This window comes from Sinohyriopsis cumingii, chromosome 13, assembly GCF_028554795.1.
Source record: "Sinohyriopsis cumingii isolate HCF-2022 chromosome 13, ASM2855479v2, whole genome shotgun sequence".
NCBI classification, from domain to species: Eukaryota; Metazoa; Mollusca; class Bivalvia; order Unionida; family Unionidae; genus Sinohyriopsis; species Sinohyriopsis cumingii.
The window spans coordinates 4,532,119-4,557,669 of record NC_142973.1 but is presented as its reverse complement, the minus strand read 5'-3'; the positions used below and the strand labels follow the sequence as shown (position 1 = coordinate 4,557,669).

Genomic DNA, 25,551 nt, shown 5'->3' with positions numbered 1-25,551 from the left:
ATATTGCATTGTGGTAATATGTAAGCCATGTGTGAATCATGACATTGTGGTAATATGTAAGCCATGTGTGAGTCATGACATTGTGGTGATATGTAAGCCATGTGTGAAACATGATATTGCATTGTGGTAATATGTAAGCCATGTGTGAATCATGACATTGTGGTAATATGTAAGCCATGTGTGAATCATGACATTGCATCGTGGTAATATGTAAGCCATGTGTGAATCATGACATTGTGGTAATATGTAAGCCATGTGTGAAACATGATATTGCATTGTGGTAATATGTAAGCCATGTGTGAGTCATGACATTGTGGTAATATGTAAGCCATGTGTGAAACATGATATTGCATTGTGGTAATATGTAAGCCATATGTGAATCATGACATTGTGGTAATATGTAAGCCATGTGTGAATCATGACATTGCATCGTGGTAATATGTAAGCCATGTGTGAATCATGACATTGCATTGTGGTAATATGTAAGCCATGTGTGAATCATGACATTGCATCGTGGTAATATGTAAGCCATGTGTGAATCATGACATTGCATTGTGGTAATATGTAAGCCATGTGTGAATCATGACATTGCATCGTGGTAATATGTAAGCCATGTGTGAATCATGACATTGCATTGTAGTAATATGTAAGCCATGTGTGAACTATGACATTGCATAGTGGTAATATGTAAGCCATGTGTGAATCATGACATTGCATAGTGGTAATATGTAAGCCATTTGTGAATCATGACATTGCATTGTCGTAATATGTAAGCCATGTGTGAATCATGACATTGTGGTAATATGTAAGCCATGTGTGAATCATGACATTGCATTGTGGTAATATGTAAGCCATTTGTGAATCATGACATTGCATTGTCGTAATATGTAAGCCATGTGTGAATCATGACATTCTGGTAATATGTAAGCCATGTGTGAATCATAACATTGCATTGTCGTAATATGTAAGCCATGTGTGAATCATGACATTGCATTGTGGTAATATGTAAGCCCTGTGTGAATCATGACATTGCATTGTGGTAATATGTAAGCCATTTGTGAATCATGACATTGCATAGTGGTAATATGTAAGCCATTTGTGAATCATGACATTGCATTGTCGTAATATGTAAGCCATGTGTGAATCATGACATTGCATTGTCGTAATATGTAAGCCATGTGTGAATCATGACATTGTGGTAATATGTAAGCCATGTGTGAATCATAACATTGCATTGTGGTAATATGTAAGTCATCTGTCAATCATGACATTGCATAGTGGTAATATGTAAGCCATCTGTCAATCATGACATTGCATTGTGGTAATATGTAAGCCATGTGTCAATCATGACATTGCATTGTGGTAATATGTAAGCCATGTGTCAGTCATGACATTGTTACTAAGGAAACTGCAACTGCCATTTTCACATGGGTTAAATTTCTATAAATCAGTAATTCTTGATTTAATGATTTGAGTAGATGATAGATGAGATGTCAGTAATTCTGAAAGCTGCCATTACCACATTTATGGCATGGTGTGAACATATGTCACACTGTTCCACAGAGACAGGAATAAGTAATAATAAACTGGCTGTATCTCATCTTTAGATTCTAAATTTGCCAATCTCAGTGGAACTTGTTCATGATCTCACATCACATAAACTGTGATTGTACTCTTTTAGTGGTCACATAAAGACCACTGCGTGTCCTTTGTTTATACAATGGATAAAGTATAATTAGTTGTGCCATAACAAACTTTGAATAATTTGGTATATTAGACCATATGACATTTCGAACATTTTGTCTTGTTACTTTTAAATTAGTAGCTACCTTATAATTTAAATAATCAATTGTGAATTTTCTTTTTCATACAGAGACCTGGAACAGGTACCATTTGCCAAGGAAACTGCTCAGCCTATTATACGCAGAAGTTTACAGTATGACAGGCCCAATCCAGTTTTACAAAGGCCTGCAACAGCAAGGGCTGCCCTCGCTCTCCCCTCACAGCCAAGGATACGACGACAGCTCCCACAAGTTCCCAGCTTGCCATCAAAACCTAACTTTCCCATGTGATCAAGTGGCTGTAAATGAATTAACAGTTGCCAAATTGAGCTGTAAAAGACCATTGAATGGATGTACTTTGTACTTCATGGCAGTTGAAGTCCATATTAGCAAACTTATCTATAGCACAGAAGAGCATTATGGGAGCATTTAAAAACTGACCCCATTTTCACAAGGTAAAATGTTTTAGAACATTCGATAACCAATTACAGCTTCTTGGGCATTTATTGAACCAAATATGCACCTTGAATGTGTGAAAGAGGTGCAGTTTGGGGAATACTTCAGTTTTTTGCAATCATCTTGACAGGAAACCCAGCTTTGTTTTTCCATGAGATTCAAGTTGTGGCTGACATTGATCATACAGATATCACTCGCCTAATGCAAGTTTATCCATGGATTACGAACATGGATCAGTAGTTATAGTTGTGACATAGACTAATAGAACTATCTCATCATTCTTTGTACCATCTTTACTCTATGTTTTAAGACCCCAACAAGTAATTATCATTTTTTTGCTGTCCAAAATCTTAGATACAAAAATAATATCAGCAAAACTGTCTGAAATCTTGTGGGTGTGTTAAAATTTGCTTTTTTTTTGTTTCTGGAATTGGCTGGTTAATGATTGTGTTTGTAGTGTTGATACAGCAAAATAAAAATCTTTGCAGTCTATATATCAATGGTTTTTAACATTTTATAGGTAAATGCTGTTGTTTCTAAATGAGAAAATACCTACATTGAAACCGTTTGTCGATGTTAGTGGAACTCGAGTCATCAGAACTCCTGCACATGATCATCTGTTTATAAGAATAAACTGTTTAATTGGAAGATTGATCAAGACCAAAAAACATTCATACAAAAATGTCAGAAAATGATTACTTCCTCAATTCATAGTTTTAAATAAAGCTCACTTTGATGTGCACTGCCATTTTCATACAGAATGAAACATTAGCCACTCAGCATTCATGCTGTAATGGACCATTCATAAATGCACACAGTGTAAATATGACATATGAATATTATTGCTGTGTGATATTTTTGCATTTTAAAATTTACAGACATCTGATTGAGTTGGTTGGCATTCAGATGTTTAACAGTAATGATTGATTTGGTTGTTATTCAGATGGTTAACAAAAATGATTGAGCATTCTTACCTGAAGCAAGATCTCTCTTGATCAAGTACTAAAGAAAAAAGATCTCTCTTGATAGAGTAATAAAGAAGAAACAGCTAGCTTTATAAATGTGTTAGACTAAATGAAGAAGTACTGTACCAATGAGACTGAAAATTCTAAATGTCAGTCAAAATTTGTAATCTCCTAAACCAATGTTTGCTTTGATTGGTTCAAAATATGTATCTAAAAAAAGGGGCAAATGCGTTCAGTCCATTCTTTTTATAAGACACTTTCTGATAGAGACAGAGCATTATTAATGTGCCTTATAAAGGTCTCACCATTCTAGCGAGTTGTGATGCATAGGACAAAATGATTTTGGACGTAAATGGTATTATGAATTAAAGTTTATGCATACCAGTTTTATCAATTTATGCTTCTTTTTTTCTCCTGGGAAATAATTTCAGAATAGAACCTTTTATTGCAGCAGACACAATTGTTTTCATTGTCCATATTAGTTGACCTGTCAATAATAACTATATTTTTTTTTTTAAATTAGAAGAATATTGATTTTCAGGTATTTTGCTAGTTTATTAATATAAAAGTATGGTGGAGAATCTTAAAATGTCAACTTTTGACAGTATTTTTTAGGCTGTATGTATCAATATATTGTTTTTCAAATACTTAACACTGTAACAAATTAAATTACCTTCCTCTTCCTTAATGCTAATTGCAACTGATTTTATTTAGTTATAAATAATTATGGTTAGAATACAAAAAATTAAAGGTGCATGAAAAATTGTTCCAAGAAAAAATTAAGGGTTTCAGAAAGCTTTAGCTGTCCAAAAAAAGACATAGGGCAAAGACGGTACTTTAAAAAATAGTCTATATCAAACATCTTTATTTGTATCTGTGATGGTCACATGTGAAGTATGTCTGGTCAAAGAAAAATGAAAGCTAAAATGCAGCATATCTTTTATTGAGGAATCAGAGGTGATATGGTTATAGTTAACATACCACAGGTGTACAGAATGATAGACCAACCATTCAGTACTATGAGTGAAGGATCAAGGTTAGCACTTAGACATGTTTTCATTTTTCAGTTGAAAATAAATGTTTTAGGTTAGCACTAATGTCCTTTCAACAACCAATTTTCTACAAAAGGAAGATATTTTGATAATTGTATCAGAGTTTATCTATGAGACCAATGTTTACAAAAGAGATATCACTGCAAAGATCAGACCCTCAACTGACCAGAAAAGTCTAAACATTAAGTCTAGGCTAAAGACACGCGATTGGTCAGTTTTAAACTTGATTTTAATTGCAACTATTCAAGCTGGATTCAAGACTTATGTCCAAACTTACATTTTGATGGTGAAAGCCAGATCAGAATGACAGAGACATTGCAGAATTTTGGACAGCAGTAAGAGCAGTTATAAAATTTGATAAAAATGGAATGAGATTGAAGTGATAAATGTGTGCAGCTGCATTGTTTTACATGTACATGTTCCTGTCAATTTAGGAACACCCTATTGTAGAACATTTACACGCTTCTCTGTAAAGCTGGGAACACCTTATTGTAGAACATGTACACGCTTCTTTGTAAAGTTGGGAACACCTTATTGTAGAAAATGTACATGCTTCTCTGTAAAGCTGGGAACACCTTATTGTAGAACATGTACACGTTTCTCTGTAAAGCTGGGAACACCTTATTGTAGAACATGTACACACTTCTCTGTAAAGCTGGGAACACCTTATTGTAGAACATGTACACGCTTCTTTGTAAAGTTGGGAACACCTTATTGTAGAAAATGTACATGCTTCTCTGTAAAGCTGGGAACACCTTATTGTAGAACATGTACACGCTTCTCTGTAAAGCTGGGAACACCTTATTGTAGAACATGTACACACTTCTCTGTAAAGCTGGGAACACCTTATTGTAGAACATGTACACACTTCTCTGTAAAGCTGGGAACACCTTATTGTAGAACATGTACACGCTTCTTTGTAAAGCTGGGAACACCTTATTGTAGAAAATGTACACGCTCCTCTGTAAAGCTGGGAACACCTTATTGTAGAACATGTACACGTTTCTCTGTAAAGCTGGGAACACCTTATTGTAGAACATGTACATGCTTCTCTGTAAAGCTGGGAACACCTTATTGTAGAAAATGTACATGCTTCTCTGTAAAGCTGGGAACACCTTATTGTAGAACATGTACATGCTTCTCTGTAAAGCTGGGAACACCTTATTGTAGAACATGTTCCTCAGTAAAGCTAGGAACACCATGGATTTTCTAATACATCTATATTTCATATGAAATATACTTTAGTTTGTTGCAAGACATTAAAAAGACAAAATTATTTTCCTATCTCAAGACTTATCAAAATGGCTCATACAGTTTATCTTGATGAATGGAGGTTCACAGGCCAAGGCTGTTTTTATTCAGTTTATTATACTGTGTGTGTATTTTAACTCTCTGTGTTTATATATAATATATATATATATATATATATATATATATATATATATATATATATATATATATATATATATATATATACACACACACACACACACACACACACACACAATGCAAAAATAAATTAACTGTAAATTTATGTAGAAAGGACTGTACATGTATGTACAGTGTTGCTGCACTCAAATTACCCAGCAACTCAAAATCCAGCATTTTTCTGGGTATCTTCATACTGTATATTTTGTTCACTTTTTTCAGCTATTGTTAAGAAGACAAATGGATTGTGATTCAATTCCTGGCTGGTCCTTATTTGACTTGTCTAAAAATGGCAAAATATAGGGATCACTTTTCTAGTGGCATTAATGATGACAGCAATATTAAGAATGGTATTTATGTTAAGGTTCTCTCTTAAAGTGTATGGAAACTCATCTATCTTTTACATTATTTTCTATATTAAATTGAAATTTTGGGATAATAAATAGTAATATGCCTTAAAGTTTATACCCAAATGCATTACAGTTGTTTTGCCAATTTTCTGTAGAACACTTGTTTTGTAATGTCTTTCTATATTTTTATCCCATGCAGTTGGTTGCCAAGGGCATGTTGGCCTTAAGTGTTGGTCATAGTGCAGTTGGGGATCCTGATGTGACCCATGCTGGTTGTCCTTTAGCAAGTCATTACATTTGTTTCTTCTCTTGCCCAGCTGTAAATATTCACATTTTCACTCCACAAAATGGTGTTTATGCACAATTTACCATTTAGTTATCTATTTTAAGCATTTTAAAGAGAGAACCAGTCAAAAACCATCACAATACACTCATTGTGTAGCAACAGGCAAGTTATGGGGAAACTTCATTGGTACCAGCAGATGCTTCAGTTAACCTATGATGGACTTGTGTTCAATATTGTGGAGTGATCTACTCAGGTCACTTAATCATGCCACCAATATTAGGACAAGCTCTGGCCATATAAGGTATTTAAGGCTTAGAAAGACAATGATATTTGCTAGTGTTTAATCAATAATTACTTCACAGTTTGAAATGGCCTGATCATTATATTCTTGTAATGTTGTGATATTACACTTGTTAACTATGCGTATTGTAGAATTATTCTGCTATGGAGCTATGAAATCCTGGAGAGATTAGGTACAGCAAGTTTTGATTATACTTTTTGTCTCTAAGTAAATAAATAAAATAAAGCTATTTTTACAAGATATTTGAAGTATTAATTTACTGAAAGATGTTGGTATATATTTGCTCTTCATGATGATTCAAAGTCCAGAATTTATCCTTGGTTCTTTGGTTCACAATTATGGCCATGTTTTTTTCTTCTTTCAAATTCAAGTTTTCAACCTAAAAAAGGTAATATTAGAATTGTGAGGATAGCAGGTTTGTTTCACACATAAAAGTAAAAATATCATATTTTGGATAATAACGCTACTTAAGATTCCATTGACAATGTACTACAATATTAGCTTTGAGAAAACTTTGCGAATTCACAAGGTCTGCGCCAGTCGGAAATTGGTGGTTTTTCTTGCAAATCAAATACATTACAATTTGTAAAGAAAACATAATTATGGAGAAGTCTGTGATATTTACAGGTGTAAAATTGCAAAGTCCGATTATATAATTATTGTTAAAGTTTAACTGATGTAAGTGTTTTGCTGTTTACAACTGTTTGATATCCACAGGGAGGAAAGCTTAGTAGTGATCATTAATACCAGGTTTTATTTATTTATTTACAAATGGCTAACTTCAGATGCTTTGACTAGCTTGCCAGTTGGGAATTCTGAAACTATTGGTAGTTTGAAAATACATGTACCCTTCCTGTAAATGAAGTCATCTAAGTGCTGATGCTATATGATAGTTGATGGTTCAGTTCAAAGTTAAATGTGTTCTGTTTGATTGCAATCTAATAACTGCATACTTCATATATGAATGCATAACATACACTCATGTACACAGCATAGACCCAGAGCTGGGATTGCATGTGCTGGTAAATCAAGGTTATTGTTCACTAACATTCATACATGTTGTATCCTTGGAATCCAAATGCCTGTTAATATGTTTAAAAATGAAGGAGATTGCACAAAAATATAGTGGAATTATCAACGAAAAAAGTAGGCTGATGATTCTTTAGCAGGTGTACATGAAATATGTTTAAATATTTCAATTTATGAAACCAAAACTTGTAAGATATATCATAATTGGAGATGTTTTTAATAACAAGTCCATTTATTTTCAAGCCAAGGAGTTAATACAGCATCGTGAAGTACTTCAAATATTGTTTTGTATAACATCATGTATATAAATGCTGTACATGACCTCTCATGGGGGAGTGCTGGAGATTGCTCCAAAATGGGTATAAAATCCTGGACATTGTCTTCCTCAAAGGAGTACTAGAGACTGGTCCAAAATGAGTATAAAATCCTGGACATTGTCTTCCTCAAAGGAGTACTAGAGACTGGTCCAAAATGAGTATAAAATCCTGGAGATGACCTGCATCACAGAAGTGCTGGAGATTGGTCCTGAATGGGTATAAAATCTTGGAGATCATCTACTGCCTTCAATTGCAGGAGTTTGGTCTAAAATAAGTAGAAAATGCTGAAGATTGTCTCCCTACCAGGAATGCTGGAAATTGATCTAAAACAGTAAATAATGCTGAATAACAGCTCCCTCACATTAGCATTGGAGTCCAAAATAGTTTAGAACATGCCAGAGATCATCTCTCCCACAGGAGAGCCAGAAATTGTCCAAAATATGTATGGTGGAGATCATTTTATCACAGGAGTGCTCCAGATAGCCCAAAATAGATATTTTAAAACAATGCCAGACATTGTCTTCACATTAGTGCTAGAAACTGGTGCAAAACATCAGAGATTGGTATAAATATGTAGGAGGACAACTTCAGCACAGGAGTGCTGAGTTTGGTTCAAAATAAGTTTTAAAAAATCTTAGAGATTGCCCACTCAGAGAAGTACTGGAAACCAGTAAAAAAATCATTATGAAATAAAGAAGAGCTGAAAACTGGTCAAAAACGGGTATAAAATGTTAGAGATTTCTCCCTCACATGATTGCTGGATATTGGTTCAAAATAGGTAGAAAGTGCTAGAGATTGTATCTTCCAGGAGTGCTGGAGATTGGTCTAAATGGTACAAAATGCTGGATAGTGTCTTCCTCACATGAGAGTGCTGGAGACTGGTCCAAAATAGGTATAAAATGCTGGATATAAGCTTTCTCTCAAGAGTGCTGGAGACTGATCCAAAATAGGTATAAAATGCTGGATATAAGCTTCCTCTCAAGAGTGCTGGAGACTGGTCCAAAATAGGTATAAAATGCTGAATATAAGCTTCCTCTCAAGAGTGCTGGAGACTGGTCCAAAATAGGTTAACAAAAATACCAGTGATTGTACCCTTCATAAGAGTGTTGGAGACTGGGCAACTATAGGTATAAAATGATCACAGGAGTGCTGGAGACTGATCCAAAATGCTCCTGGGAGTGCTGGAGACTGGTCCAAAATTGGTAGAAATTGATAAAGATTGTCTTCCTGGCAGGAATGCTTGAGATTGTTTGAAAATAGGTATGAAATACTGGAGACACCAATAAATCCTGTTGATGCTCTATCTCTATGCATGAGCTGACATGACATTAGTCAGTAAGAGATTTGAGTCATTTCTGTTTGTATTTTAGTATGCTTTATATACATGCCAATATGGTACGCATAACAACTGCTAAGTAGGCAATTGGATCCATCCCTGTTTTTTTCAATAAACCCAAATCGGTCTATATGTTTTTCGTGATTTATTAAACTTTAAAGTGATCAGCATAGACCTTACCTTCAGGCACATGATGTGGTAACAGATCAGAATCTGCAGATTTTAGTAGGATGTACTGTATATGTTTGAATAGACACAGTATGGTATGAAGAATCTGCAGATTTTAGTAGGATGTACTGTATATGTTTGAATAGACACAGTATGGTATGAAGAATCTGCAGATTTTAGTAGGATGTACTGTATATGTTTGAATAGACACAGTATGGTATGATGTCAGTCATTCGAATTCTTTGCCTGTATAGACTTCCACCATGTTTCAGGAATATTTAAATCCCAAGTTATTTAAAACTGATCATCCAGATGAATGATTTCCAGACAAAAACCATTGTCTCCCAGTGTTTCTAGTGTTTTAGTATACATAGAATAAAATGTTGAGCAAAGGTTTGTATGAATTGTTATTGGCTTCATTAGCACTCTGTTGTAAGAGAGTATTTATTTGTAGATACAATTTTATTATTATGTAAATAATAGCAATTTATTTGTGTAAATCTCAAATTTTAAGAAAATCATGGCTGTAATATAAAAAATTCAAAGCTGTTTATCATGCTGTTTATTCCAAATTACATCACAGTTGTTATCTGCTTCTCATCATTTGTTGACTACCCAAGTGTGTGCTGTTATTCAGTCTCTGTTCAATCTATTTAAGGTTGTTCAAGTTATTCTTACCAATTCGGATAAGGTGATTGATAAGAAAAAAATTATTGTGAACTTGCTTGTTTAATGTGCTATTTACTTTTGAGGAACTTGTGGCAGGATTGCAACTGCAATAATTTTACAATGGCAAGCACACATTTCTAAAAGTTATATCATTTTTGCAGTGACAAGCACACAAATAGAGCTCATAAAAATCATAAATGTAAATTATAATAACTTTACCAAATATTTAAACATACAAAACTGCCATAAATAGTTTGTCAACCAAGAGTACACTGTAGTGTCAAAAGTTTGTTAAGATTGGACTTTCTTTAAATATTTGATCAGATTCATAAAACTTGGTTTTTTCTTCAGAAATCTTTAAAGGGGATGCGAGTGAGTATTTGCTTTAAAAGTTTTAAATCTCTGTGATACATACAAGATTTCTTTTTTTAACAAAATTACCTAAAGTTACAGCTCTTTTTGTATTCTTGCGTATTTTGTGTGTTAAATATGTGTGTTTAATATATTTGTATGTTTACTACACTTGCTAAAACTTGCTACAAGTTTGTTTTGAAATAAAGTATCAGCTTCAGAAGCAGATTGCTTGTAGTGCTTTTCCTTTTTATTCCTAATTTAACCCCTATTACCAAGTATAAACTTTGAGCATTATCTGTGAAATTTCAATATTGTTCATCCCACTAGGTGAGGATACAGAAAGTTACTCTAGAGATGATTTTTCATAAAAAATTTTAAATACAAGTTGATTCATGCCTGAATCAGTTTTACATTTCTAATTAAATTTAAATACAAGTTGATTCATGCCTGAATCAGTTATATATTTCTAATTTACTCTTTACTTAAGAATGTCCTCTTCTGACACATTTATGTCAACCGCACAATTCAAGAAGACATAATCAACTGTTATGTCAGAATTTTATGTCATTTATTGAAACTTGGTAGCACAGTGTTGGGAACAATTGAAAATAGTGATGATGTCAAAATGACTCTGTTCTGCTATTTAAATTACATAATGAAAAGATAAATAGCATGATTGTAAAGAAATAACATTAAGATAAATAGCGAGAGATGGGGTGGATAGGTACATGAAAGTATGCGTCTCTCAGATCGAGACTGATAGCATACTTGCCCCGTCTGATGGAGACAGTGTTGAAAAAAAATGCTGTGGATTGTAGCCACTGCATAAGCTCCGTGCCCCTTTTTATTTCTCAATGAGCGACCGTATCTCCTGTTTTAGAAAGGCATCCATCTCCCCATCTGATGGTGTATTCTTGAAGAGAGGAGAGGAGATTGTTTATGAACTAAACCTGAAGCACTTTTAAATGACCTGGATCAGCCCTCCCCCCTTATAAAGGAATAGGGAGATTGAGCTCAAAAATCGGTTTTGTACTACCACTGTACGATTGCATCAGAGGGATTGATGTTGGTGCACTTGTGACTAGGGAGATCCCCTGCCTTGAGGTCACTGAACATCCCTTCACACTGATGGGGACTGAGTGATGCCAAATGCCTGGGGAGGGGCAGTTCCTGAGCTGCCTGCCTCTGAACCTTCTCTATTCTTTCAAAGCAACAGTGACCCGAAAAGGGTCATCCCGAAAGGGAGGGTATGATAAGGTAGAAGCGATGTGGATCGCACACATGCAACACGTATCAAAAATAGACTGGCCTAACCCGTCCAAGAGTTGGCCATGGTATGGTAAGCAGCCCTGGTTGTTGACCCTAACAAACCTGGCCGTTTTTTCCAAAGCGTGGCTATTGTCGGGTGTCTGCAATGACATACCTACCCAGTTCTGAAGGGTACGGAGCAGATTTGTCTGCCCTAGAAAGCAGACGAGCTTACATATGAACTGCTACTACATTCTTGTCAAGTGCTGGGAAATCGTGTCTGCGCCGTAATTCAGTTTCTTCCTGCTCAACAAGCTCTACTGATTATTTAGAGCAGCGGTAAGGGTGGTGGCATTCTTAAGTGGTAAACACCCAAAAGAGAATTTGTTCTTGACAGCGGCTTGAAAGCTAACTTCAGTCCATTCCATGGTGGATTTGAAAGAGTTCCATTGCACACACTGTGTGTCAAGGCCTAACTGGGTTTATTTGCAGCAATAGAGAAGTTATCCTAGGTGGTGGTATGAAGACTCAATTCCATCCTCAGTAAAACTTCACTAGCTCTCCCTTGTGGACAAGCAGTGAACATACAAAGTAAGGCACTGCCGGCAATGTCTTTTGGTTTGCCCGGTGAATGTTTGGCCTAGAAGCTGGTGGTATAGAAGATGGTTTGGCTATCACCGTTACCAGCCACTCCAAAGGCCTGGCTGGTCAGACAGATTTCTCAATGGAATCTCTGTCACAGAAAGACATGTCGCTGACAGTACTTGGGATGGACGGATCTGTCCCCGTAAATCATAGTTGGCTAGATCCCATGTTGGAATGGCTGGATGGCCAGAGATGGTGCAGTTTTATTATGCATTAGATCCAATGGATGGGGTGTGAATGGCGTGTGGTCGGTATACAAATGTCTGGCAATCACCGGTACCGGCTGTACCAATCATTGAAATCTCAGATATAGTAATGATAAGATGCCAATGGTGTGGCTAGCTGGACGAATCAATCACTAAGATCCCCGTTTGAACTATTTGGCTAGACCAATCAAACAAAAAGGTCCCTATGCTGGGGAGGCTGTACTGCTGGCAGTGGCTGAACTGCTGGTGTCAACATGACAGTTGGAGATGTTGGGATGGCCAGTACCTGCTGTACGGTTGGTAAGGGTATGGAAGTATATTAAGATTTGGATCCAATGGATCCAACATGAACCCCATGTGCCCAGACTTAAAGGCCCGAACTCCATGCTCGGACATGCTAGGGGCCTCGGGCCTTGTGGGCTGCCTAAAATTGGGGAATACTCCCTGATGAGACAGTATTGCCAACAATGAAACATGGGTTGCCTAACTATTTATTCCTTCTTTCCTTCCTGTCAATGCCAAACGGACAATCACTGTGAACGTGCATGTCATGCATATAGTTAATATTCCTCCTGAAACAACAAAAGAGAAAACAAAGCTAGATAGCAAATTAGTATGTGACTAACTAGCTATAACTTAGATTGACATTCTGCAGAAATGACAAAAAGCATAAACAAAAGTAGAAACTAGTTATGTATTGAAATTACTAGGCCACTGAAACACTATCATAACTAACAGATCAATGAAAGTGTCGTATTGGAAACCTACAACACTGTTATAAACACATGCAAAATGCTTAGTTAATAATTCAACCATGCTTCTGTCAAAACAGCATGAAATATGAATAAACTAAGCATACTTAGCAAGCAGCACTTCAGAATTCTGCTAAAAAGAGCTATGTAATGGACAGAGTAAGTGAATAAATTCACAGGTACGCTAACTCGTAATAACCTTGTATAAGGTCACCCATAGCATGGTGAGATGATGGATTTACAAGATGAAGTAGGGGGCCCCAAGTGGCCAAGTGGTCTAAAGCGCTCTCCATTACGGATCACTGCCATCTCACCTCTGTCTGCGTGGGTTCGAGTCTTGGATTCGGCTAATGTGGGTATGTGAGAAAGCTTGCCAGTAGCTTCTCGTGGGTCGGTGGTTCTTTCCGGGGTTTTTCTGGGTTCTTCCTCCACCATTAATACTGGCCGCCATGTATAGCCTATCGTTGCTGAAAAATAGCGTTAAACCCTACAAAAACAACAAGATGAAGTCCCGACAAGTAACAAATCACTCACAAATTGGCAGAAATTATAAAATAAAGCACAAAAATCAAAAATGAATGTTCGATGGGAACATAGGAACACGTATGGCTGGATTGTCGGAGAATAAATTGTACAACGTTTAGTCTGTACAGCAGCAAAGCTAAAAACTGTCATCTGGTAGTATCAAAGGGAGGTAATGGCCAAGAGTTATTGCCATTACTCTAATGATAGAGATAGGGAAAGACAAATTTTCATCTTAATATTAATAATGTAGTGTGTGTGTGATTTAGATTTTTAATGTAGCTTTAAAAAAAATCAGTCATATCACTACAATGTCTGCACTTTAACAGTTTATAGTGATTATCACTGGGGCATCATGCTGCAGACATGTCGCATGATGTCCCACCCAGTCACATTATCCTGACACCAGGCCGACCAGCCCTAACACTAACCTCTTAATGCTGAGCACCTAGTGAGGTAGATGTAAGTTCCATTTTTTAAAAGTCTTTGGTATGACTCGGCCAGGGTTTGAACCCGTGACGTCCCGCATCCGAGGCAGATGCTCTAACCACTAGGCCACCGGAGCGGTCCCTAAAGCCAAGCCAATCAGATGCAAGATCACCTCATTATATATTTTTGGGGGTGGGGTTGAAACTAATTTTTATTATTTAATAATTACCTGCTATTATTGTAGTGCTATATCTTTTCCTAGCACTAGGCCCCAGTTCAATGAGATTACTCCTTTCTCCAGTTTTTAACTGGTGGTCTACAACTATCAAGACATTATCCCAGTCTGATACCAGAGTCAACTTCAGACAACTGGAATATCATCCTCCTTTGACGTGATCAAGTCTGAAGGGACCTAATATCGGAATTACTATAAAAAGCCCAAGATGCAGCAGTAGCCATGATTTCATCTGCTTTGATTTTCATTAAAAATCTCTCCTGGTGAGAGACTACTAAACTCGTTTTACTAGCATGAACAATCCACCTAGAGATGGTGGAATATCAGAGGTATCTTTGAAAGGTTGAAAAAGTTGGTTAACACCCTTGTGTTCTCAGATAGAAACATAAAGCTCTAACTGGGTGAAAGTGTCTCAAACACACCCATCACCCCTTCTGCTGTCTGCCTGCCTCTTCATTGCATGACAGCAATCACTGAGTGAGAAAGCAACAGAATGTCTAATGTTGGCTGTGCCTGGATAGCCTCTCCAAACTGAAGAGGATTCTACCACCTGGCATCTGGATTTTGGACACAAATCTGGGGGAAGGAGGCAGTAAACTTGTTCACTGCTTTGCTAAAGGTAAACACTTCCTCTTTCTCTGTCAACTAATCTTAAGTGTGGGACAAAGGTGGAGATCCCAGAAGAGAAGGATCCAATATGTTGCTTTGGGAATTTATCTGTGTCAGCAAACATTTAAAGTTTCACGTCTTTAATTCACTCTCAGGACAAGACAGAACTATTGGGGAAGATTTTATGACTGAGGGTTTGTCATCTAGTTTTCTCATGAAAAGGTGGGAGAATGAGACTAATTGTTGTTCATCTCTGCCAATGAGAAAGGGATTGATGATAACATCTTCATGCAGGAGGCTGTGAATGGTGGTCCCCATCCACTTTCATCAATAATAAGGCTAGAGTAGGCAGTGATTATCTTCCACACGCCCATTTCTCTGATTCATCGAGCCATGACAAAGTCTACCATTTTGTCATGGTAGGAAAAAGGTGGTGTCCAAGCCATGTAGAGGTGAATTGAAACATCAAGAAAAGAGGGATGTTTACTTTATCCCTCCCCCTAGATGAGTCATCAAAACCCTGCGCAACGAGCAGAAGAATAGAGAAAAGGGAATTATTGAATTAATCTCTTTCCCTTTCTAAAACTCCATGATGGCTCAACAAAATACAGACCATGATCCCCCTTGGAAATGAACAGAAACAAAGAGAAAGGGGAATTATTGAACCAGTCCCTTTCCATTTTTGAAACCTGAGGCTTGGTCTAAAGTCTGATGCCCGTTTCCAGTGCATGATGACAACACACCAAAAAATGGGAGATCAGTATTAATCACCATACCTGGTGATCAGCACCCAGTGCCTGATTTTGGAACCCAGTGCCCAGCGCATGGTAAGAGACCATCTCTAACTGTAACTTAACATATTTCCAAGTGTCTGGCAACAGGACTGACTTCTGAGTGCTGGTGCCTTACCTCCACCAGTAAGTCCTGAGGATCTCTCCCTCAGGGGAGTTGACAACTTCCTGCCATGTATATGATTGTACCCTAAAAAAAACCATGAACCCCACCATTTAGAGGAAATGGGAACTTCTCTAAGTTGGGATGGGAACATCAGGGGGTCTTTCAGCGATGAAGACAAACAGTTCCATCTTCCTGATCCTATAGGCATGGTGTATTTTTTCTTCAAGATAGCATTTACCAAAACATTGAGAAATATTGAATTCTAAAAGGAATGAAAGAAAGAAAATTAATATAGGGATAAAAAAATGTAGCACCGCTTTGCTTGTAAGGTACTTAGAACCCTCAAACACAGTGATAAGGATGCAGATGCATGAAAATTATGCCAAGATTGGGAAGAAAATAACATAAAGCTTAAAAAAGGATATAAATGACAATAGAAATGCCACAAGACAACTTAAAGGATGAAAATGTCCAACATGCAAGAGCATTTGAGAATGTAAAATGTCTAAAGAATAGAGTAGGATACTCTGTCAGATGATAAGAAGATGATTCGGGTATTAGATTGGGATCATGTTTCTTTATTCCAGATCTCGAATTAATAATTGGTGAAGGAAATAATCTCCTTGGAATGGGGACTAGTGCCAGGTAAAGATAACACAACACAATAATAGCAAGTAATATATTACTGCTAAAAAATGTTTGGCTCTCACTCATAATCAAACTTGTCAGAGATTTAATAAGTCATTTCAATCTGAAAATTTATCTTTTTACTCTCCATACATCTCTTCACCTATCAATCCATATTCATTTCGCCCTTTGCTCAGGCCACCTATTGTATTTAACCATTCTCAATCACTCAACTCATACATCTATCCATCTGCACACCAGCCATCCATTCATAAAGCTATCTATCTTGCTATCAAAAAGCTATATGACAAAATATAATTTTCCTCAGCTACTTGCAGTGTAGACTTTATTCAATTACATAATGGAATTAATGTCCCCACCCCTTTCTTGCTCGCCAGTTTAAAAAAGATCTTGTTTTGATTTAAACTTCCAATCCTTCATGAGCAATGCATCCAGTCACATCCTTTAATTTTCCTACTTCAATCATTCATCCAGCCACCTAACTATACACTGATTCACAATGAAAAACAACATAGGATTTAAAATCATGCATCTCATATTAGAGAGCTGTACATCTGCCTGAATCTAAGCAAATTGGGGCCCAGGAAAAATTAATTTATTGTGGAGAAGTCACCTATAGATGCAACTGAGAATTTTGTATCATTTACACATAAATTAATTAAAGTACCCTGGTATATATTTTTAAAAACGTTATCCCTGGGTATTGTTTATTGAAATGGAACAACCCTAAGCTTTCAAGATGCAAAATGTCAAAACATTTCACTGAATATCCTGCTTTTGAAAAACTCTTTTCAGAAGTCATACACTAAATTATGAGCCCAACCTTCTGCTCAGATAAAAAGATATACGAACACTTTTTTATTCATGTGCAACTTTATTTCTCTTTTGACATGGTGGAAAAACCCAACCTAACTGCAGATGCCATTTGCAAAAGAATTTGAATCAATTATGTTGGAAGCACCAATAAGTTACATATTTTTCCTCTTTTTTATTTTCTTTTCTTTCTTCATTTAGCAACTTTCACCCATCATTTAAATTCAATTATAATAGCCATGAGTTATCATGCACAAAACATTTAGTACATATATTTCTAGCAAAGCATCCAGAAACTGAAAACATTACATGTGATAAGGAGTAAACTTCAGTTTTCCTCCAAATTCCAAGACAAAACAAGAATACATGAGTGTATGTAAACATGAATAGGACTATTTCAAGTGTATATTCTTTCTCAAAAAATATATAGAAACAAAACTACAAACATGCTGATCTTGTACATCAACCTGATGTTTGATTAAAATTATAAAGAATGTGTAAAATATTTCATAATCATGCCAGACATTAATAATCACACATGAAAACGTTTGTCTAGACCATGACCTGTCTTATCTCTTATTAACAATATATTTGGAATGGTATCTGACTTGTCTACACTAACTAATGGAACTTGCTTTACAAAAATTGCCTTTATGTGAAGATGACACCTAAATATATACATGTGCAATTAAGAACTGGGACTGGAGGGTTGATACAAACAGGTGTCCTCTGGTTTAATGACAATCAGCACCTCATCTAGTGTAGATCAAGATTTTAGAATAATTAAACTTTATTAAATATAGTAAATATATATTACTGAAATTAAATTCTGGCAAATTAATGATTGCATAGATGTATATACCATGCTAAGTTACAATGAAAATGTTTTTGCAAACTATGTTTCCTTTCTAAATTTAGGAGAATTTTGTAGCTTTTCATAGTTTATAGTAGAAATGAATGAAGGGCATCACTATTTTGTAGACAAGCTAAAAACAGAACAGTTCTACATGTTAATAAAATTGTATTATCCTAAAGAACTGGATGCAGTAACGAGACATAACATTAATGATACAAAATTAATGATGGATAATTAATAATGGATATGCTGAAGCATTAATAATACAATGTAATAACCAATTATCAATTAATTACCTTTAATTAAAGCACTTGAGTTACAGACACACATTATTCATACTTTGCCATTTTATTTCAACAAAATACAATTAGTGCTATAATTATAGCTTCACTTATTGAAAAACTACAGCATGCATATAATTTATTAAAGATATGTGACATCTAAAGATTACTGGTATACAATATGGCACAGTGGAGAGTTACATATAAAGATTGGACTGTGGTAAAAAAGGAGAATTAACTTGGCTGTCTCATCTTCTTGACTGTGGAGGTAGACAGAACCCTGAATAAGCATCTGATTGGTCAATTATATGCATGATTGACCTGTCACCAGATTGACCTTTTACTATACAAGTGTAACCATTTACTTTCAAATCACTATCTTTAAGTTTTGGTTTGGTCTGGTGTTTTAAAACAATGCAACAAAAATAGGCACTATGCCAAGGCATTTGGAGTAAAGGCTCTTGCCCAACGAAACAATGTGGTAGCCTGGTCCATTCTGATGGTAGGTAGGATTTTAACCTGCACTGTTTTGGTCACATCATGCCAACCACCAAACCATTATGGCTCATGTCTTTAAGGCAAGACTTAACTCATTCAGGTGAACCTTTACAAAAACTAGGATAAGGTGGGCATTTGGAATAAAGAGTGGTTTCCTTATGAAAATGATAGGTCCATTAAGCCAAAAATAAAAAATAAAAATAAAAAACTTTTACCCTCCTGCTCATGTGCAAGCAAAAACCAATGGAAAACGATGTTTCTAATACAACTAGGCATTAGTCTCATGGAAAATCTGTTGAAAGCCGATGTATTACGATGTATTCAGAAATAGCCCCCCAAATGTCTTTCCTACTCACATTTCAGGCAAAAACAACAAAAACCTCCGGGGCCGAATGAATTAAGCATTTTACATCCAATATTCACATTAAAAAATAAAATGGCAACTGGACATAGTATTTACACCAAAATTTTATTTTAAAAAATGGTTTGTATCTTGTTTTGTCATAATGGACATCACTGTAATATGATGATCCTGGCATGATTTTACTTATAATTCACTGAGGTTTTGCCATGAATTGAACCAATATTGTGTGTACTGCTTACATCGAGATTGTACACATACTTAGTTGAAACACTTTGAATGTAATAAAAATGGTAAATAATGAAAGCAAATTCACGTCACAATGCTTGAAATAAATGTATCTAAACTTTTTAAATATAGAACATGGATAAAATTCAACTGAATGCAACAGACACATCAAGATGCAAGTCAGCCAAAAATTTTGAAGTGCCAAGTACACATGACCTGATCAATCATTTTAATGTTAAAATTAATCCCACCAGTAAATAAATTTACAAACTGTCTCTACCTGATGGACAGTGACAAATGTTTTTCTGTCGAAATGACATGTCTGAAACTTATTCCCACTTAAAAAGAGTTTTTGGCATGTTGTAAGATAAAATCTTAAAATTCTACTTTACAGATATAAATACTCAATTCAGTTTGTTTATGTAATTAATTTCTGTTGAGAACTGTGAAAAGCATTTCTGTCCTTTGTTTTGTCCCTTGTTTTGTCTTTGCAAACCTGGTGCATATGGTCTATTTAAGAGTTTACTTTGACCTTAACAATCAAGCCAAAGACTGTCAATTTTTACTACACTGATTTGCTTATCAACATAATGACAGATAACATACTTATGAGTGAAATATAAACATGAGACTCAAGGGTGTCTGATAAAACTCAGCTGTCTTACATACCTTAACAACTGACCATTTCAATAAGCAAGTAATAGTGTATAACCTCCCAAACTTTATACCATGTTCATTTTACCTATTTTAATAGATTCTGAGAAAGATTATTTCTAATGATGAAGGCATAATTAATACTCCTACTCTCAAGCTCATGATTAAAGTCATGCAAAATCCTGATGATAATAAACCCTGACAGATCAAAAATATGGTTTCAACAGTGGTAAGAAGCCCAGTTGATCAAATGCAACATCACCCCCATTAATCTCACTTATTACTGAAACCGTTGATGACAGAGGCATGTATTCCATGTTTTATCAAGATCAGATCACAAATATAGCTTCCAGTGTGGTAACAAACAAAAGCCATTCAGATGCAAGACTACATCTATAATATGAAAAATCTCACTGAGTATCAAACCCATTCCAAGATCTTGATGATATAGGTCCATATTTAAAGTGTGAGACAAATCGGATCAGAGATACAACTTCCAGAGTGGTAACAAGTTCAACCAGCCATATTCATAATCAATTCATCAATATGCAAGGAGCTCACTCATTATCAAGCCTGTACAAGAACATGATGATGTAAGCATCTATTCCAAGTCTGATCAAAAATATGAGTGGTAACAAGTTCAGACAACTGGATGCAAGATGAAGTCATTCCTGTGTATGGACCTCACTCATTATCAAACTTATCTAAGATCTTAACATACAAACTTACATACTTAACATATAAACATACATACCAAGTTTGATCAAAACTGGATCAGATACATGGCCTAAACAGTGGCAACAACATTTTCCAATCAGATGCAAAAGATATCTCATTAATATGTGTGCATCAAGCTCATTACTGTACCCATCCATAAGATTGATCATGTACGTTTATATTTAACACTGGATCAAATTGGATCAGGAATGTGGCTTCTAGAGGGGTAACAATCTCCACCAATCAGATGCAAGGTCACTTCAATAGTGTACATGAATCTGGCTCATTACTAAACTCATTTGAGATCTTAAGGATAAAAGAATAATCCAAGTTTGATCAAAAGCTAATCAGAAATATGGTCTCCAGAGTGTAACAAGCTCTGCCAATCAGATATATGCTTAACTCATTAATATGTATGAATGTCACTCATTACTGAAACCTTCCAAGATCTAATTATATAATGATATATTACAAGGCTGATCAAAATCTGATCAAAATTGTGGCCTCTAAAGCAGTAACAAAATTAGCAAATTTGCTACATGATCATTTCATTAATATGTATGGATCTTGCACACTATCAAACTTGTTCAAGATTTTGATGATATCAAACCATATTCCAAGTTTAACTGAAACTAGATCAGAATATGGCATTCTGGGTAATAAACCAGGTGAGCCAGATTTTCAAGATGACTGTAACAATGGACATATAGCATGTCAGACTGGCACCATTTTAACTGCAATAATGGACAATAGAGCATGTCAGACTGGCACCATTTTAACTGCAATAATGGACATACAGGATGTCAGACTGGCACCATTTTTAACTGCAATAATGGACATACAGGATGTCAGACTGGCACCATTTTAACAGCAATAATTGACATACAAGATGTCAGACTGGCACCATTTTAACTGCAATAATGCACATACAGGATGTCGGACTGGCACCATTTTAACTGCAATAATTGACATACAGGATGTCATATTGGCACCATTTTAACTGCAATAATGGACGTACATGATGTCAGACTGGCACCATTTTCATGTAGTAGTATTAAAATTTGTCTCCCAAATTTTATATCATGTTGATTTTACCTGTTTGACTAAAACCTGATAAAATTCTTTCAAAAGGCATGATAAATATTCAGTGTCTCTTGTTGTAACTGAAGTCAACCAAAAACATGTGACAATGCCTCATTAAAATGTATTGATCTTGTTTATTATCGAACTTGTCCAAGATCTAATTATGTAAGTATATATTTGTAGATGTCACTAATTACTGAATTCATATTTTGATAATATAATTTCATATTTAAAGTCTGATCAAAAAAGATTAAAAAAATATAACTTCCAGATCAGAAGGAAGCTCCTCCAATCTGTACGAACATCACCTAATTAATATGCATGTATCAAATTTATTATACAAATTTTTCAATGATCTTAGTAAGCCCAAATTCCATTTTTGATCAAAATCAGATCAGTCTGGTTTAGTTTGGTTTGGTGTTTTACAGCACAACAACTCAAGTAGATTATTTAATGCCATGGCAATTGCAGTACAGTACCTTGCCCAAGGAAGCACGGCAATGAAATGAACCCTAAAATAATTAAAACATCTCTAAAATATTTAAAACAACAATAAAATTTAAAAATAGACATCCAACAAAAATAACATGGCATTACATATATAAAAAACTTTACATATATCATACTTATCTGGCAAACAGAGTCAATAATAATACTTGATTTGTTCAAGTTCTCTTAGACACAAGCATAAAAGTTTGTAAATTAACACTAAATTTTCAAAATAAATCTTGGTTACAAATTCATTTATCATGATGTTAATCAATGACATAGCTTTCTCTAAAATAATATCAATTCATATAAAAGGTAATAAATTCTGAACAAATATAAACAAAGAATATTAGGAAAGAATAGAAATTATAAGTACTCTGAACACAGCAAACGAAGCACCAGCATGAGTATCTACTACGAATTATTTTGGGAAATTTACAAGAGTTCAGTAAGTTATAAAACTCTTGTTTGGGTTTGTTCAACATGGAAACAATTAGCATCAATACCAAAGCTATGCCATGAAAGAAACATGATGAACATGTTCACATTTGCACAAAAAGAAGGTTGTTGTGACCTACTTACTTTGGATCAATATTAATGGCAAGTAATGACTATTTAAATATAAACTTTACTGGAAGATATTCTACCCAGTACAATAAATCATAGATATATATAAAACTTTTGAGAAGTAAACTGTTTATAGATGAAAAATAGGTCACTGCTAAACTTCTGATTTGATTTTTCAAAAATATAACATGGAACATTGTGAGGCTGTTTTTACACAATGGTAGGAATATATTTTTCTGTCTTTTATGCTGATAATGCACTTGTTTTTAGCAATTTCATATCTGACAAAGATAAAATAACAAAATTAATATATAAAGTGGAAAAATGATACATTTTTCCACTTGTTTGTATCACCTGATTTGTAAAATGGCATTTATAAATTTCCATTCATCATGACACTAAAACCATAATGATGATAACAATATTGATGATAACAATATTGATGATAACAATATTGATGATAACATCAACAATGACGAGTATCACACGATGGTAAATTGCACGTTTTGGATGGGTTTAAAGACTACAACAGTAAAACTGGTTGCTCCCTGACTTCTAATACATCTGAAATAAAAAATAAATCAACAATAAGATTTAACAATTATCTAATTCTAAACATCTAAATAAAACAAACTGTAAACTACAACATAATTTTATGATAATGGCTAATACAACTTAAAATTTTAACAAATTTTATTATTTGTGATTCCGTTTTGGCAATATCCTCAATTTAATGGCATTATGATTACTCTGGACAGTACTCTCACATTGCACCAACATGTCATTAACATATGCAAGGCTGCATATCTTGAGCTGAGACACATCAGCTCCATTCGCAAATATCATTCAGTTGATGCCACTAAAACACTTGTGTGTTCATTAGTACTTTCAAGACTGGACTATTGTGACTCAATTCTGTCTGGTTCATCTCAATATCTACTCCAGAAACTTCAACAAGTTCAAAACACAGCTGCTCAGATCATACTTAGAGTACCACGATCAGAGCACACCTCCCCGCTGCTCTGTACCCTACACTGGCTATCCATTCGATCCAGAATCAAACACAAAATTTGTTCTCTGTGCTACGTTTCACTGACGGACTCTAGTCCAACATACCTATCCAACCTCACCCATGTGTATACACCAGCAAGATACTTACGCTCCTTTTCTGACAATCGTATACTCATTATTCCCACTATGAAAACAAAGTCATATGGACAATGTTCTGTTGCATACCAGGGCCCAGTAATGTGGAATGAATTGCCCACTGAACTTAGACACAAAGACAGTGATCCCATTCAAGAGTGCTCTCAAAACTCACTTATTTCGACTGCAAGAACAATCTTAAAGACCTAATAATGTTTCCTACCTTAAATATTCTCAGCAAGTTTTTTTATGTTTTCTAATTTCATGGTGTTTGTTTTTGTAATCATATCATTATATATGTTTTTTAGGTATTAGGTGTTGTCTAATGTTGTAAAGCACTTAGAGCTTCTAAAGATTAGGCGCTATACAAAGTCCTCATTAGTATTATTAATATTATTAATCCAAAAGTTTAGTGTACATAATGCTTGAACTTTTAATGTCATTTTTTTTCATAATCTTTGATATTGGTTTATCTTTTACACTGGTTATATTTTCATGATAAAAGTTCATAGCTTTGCAAAATGTTGAAAACCACTATCTTATACTGAATCACAAATTCTTTTGGAAGTAATAAAATAAATTCTTTGCAAAATATTTGAGGATTGCCTCAAACTTAAGAAAACCCTCAACTACTTCACTCGTAAATAAAAAGAGATATTCAGATTTGTTTTACAAATCAGTCCTTTCACAAATTTTTATGTCAAAATGTTGTTAAGATTAAGATTTTGAACTCATTAAATCCAAGTCCTGAATCTTACCTGCTATAATTTGATGCCATGGCAATGTAATATATGTAAGATATGCATTAAGGGCTACACTGCTGGCTCTACGTTTCTCTTTAAACCAGTGCCATGCTTGACCAAAGGACTTCCCCCAGAAACCATTGTACTGTTCTGTACTGGCTAGTTCTGAAACCAGAATTTAGCATGGTACAGTTTATGTTAATCTGCTGACCTTAACAGTTAGGACTGCTTGGTTTGTTAGAAATGTACAAAAAGCAAACCCTCTGTACTTCAGGAGAAATTTACACAACCTTATAATGCCTCTTAGATTTTGAAAAATATGTTTCTATCAAACATAATTCACAAGTATGATGCACAAAAACAACTAAAAGTTGCTGTTATTAGAGACGTTTAGAAGTGGCTGTAAACATACACAAAAACAACTAAAAGTTG

General features: G+C 35.0%; 2 protein-coding genes across 4 annotated transcripts in view; one reads left to right on the top strand and one right to left on the bottom strand.

The window, feature by feature from the left end:
• LOC149784871 (uncharacterized) overlaps positions 1 to 10,717 on the top strand; it is a 73,310-nt gene extending 62,593 nt beyond the window's left edge. For both annotated transcript variants that reach the window (XM_089978446.1, XM_089978447.1), the window contains one exon: positions 1,874 to 10,717. In XM_089978446.1, coding sequence (XP_089834572.1) covers positions 1,874 to 2,072 — 199 coding nt within the window. In that variant the 3' untranslated portion in view covers positions 2,073 to 10,717. The remainder of the gene's footprint in view (positions 1 to 1,873) is intronic.
• A 6,820-nt stretch (positions 10,718 to 17,537) lies between these two features.
• Positions 17,538 to 25,551, bottom strand: part of LOC149784870 (uncharacterized protein KIAA0930 homolog) — a 45,829-nt gene continuing 37,815 nt past the window's right edge. The window contains exons 9-11 of one of the 2 annotated variants that reach the window (XR_016425322.1): positions 25,135 to 25,284; positions 23,697 to 23,794; positions 17,538 to 23,666 (exon numbers count right to left, since the gene is read on the bottom strand). Coding sequence is in view for 1 of the 2 variants with exons in the window: in XM_089978444.1 (XP_089834570.1) it covers positions 23,754 to 23,794; positions 25,135 to 25,284 (191 nt within the window). In the remaining variant the exon portion in view is untranslated. Of the gene's footprint in view, positions 23,795 to 25,134; positions 25,285 to 25,551 lie in introns of both variants that reach the window. The other variant, XM_089978444.1, reaches the window with a different exon arrangement.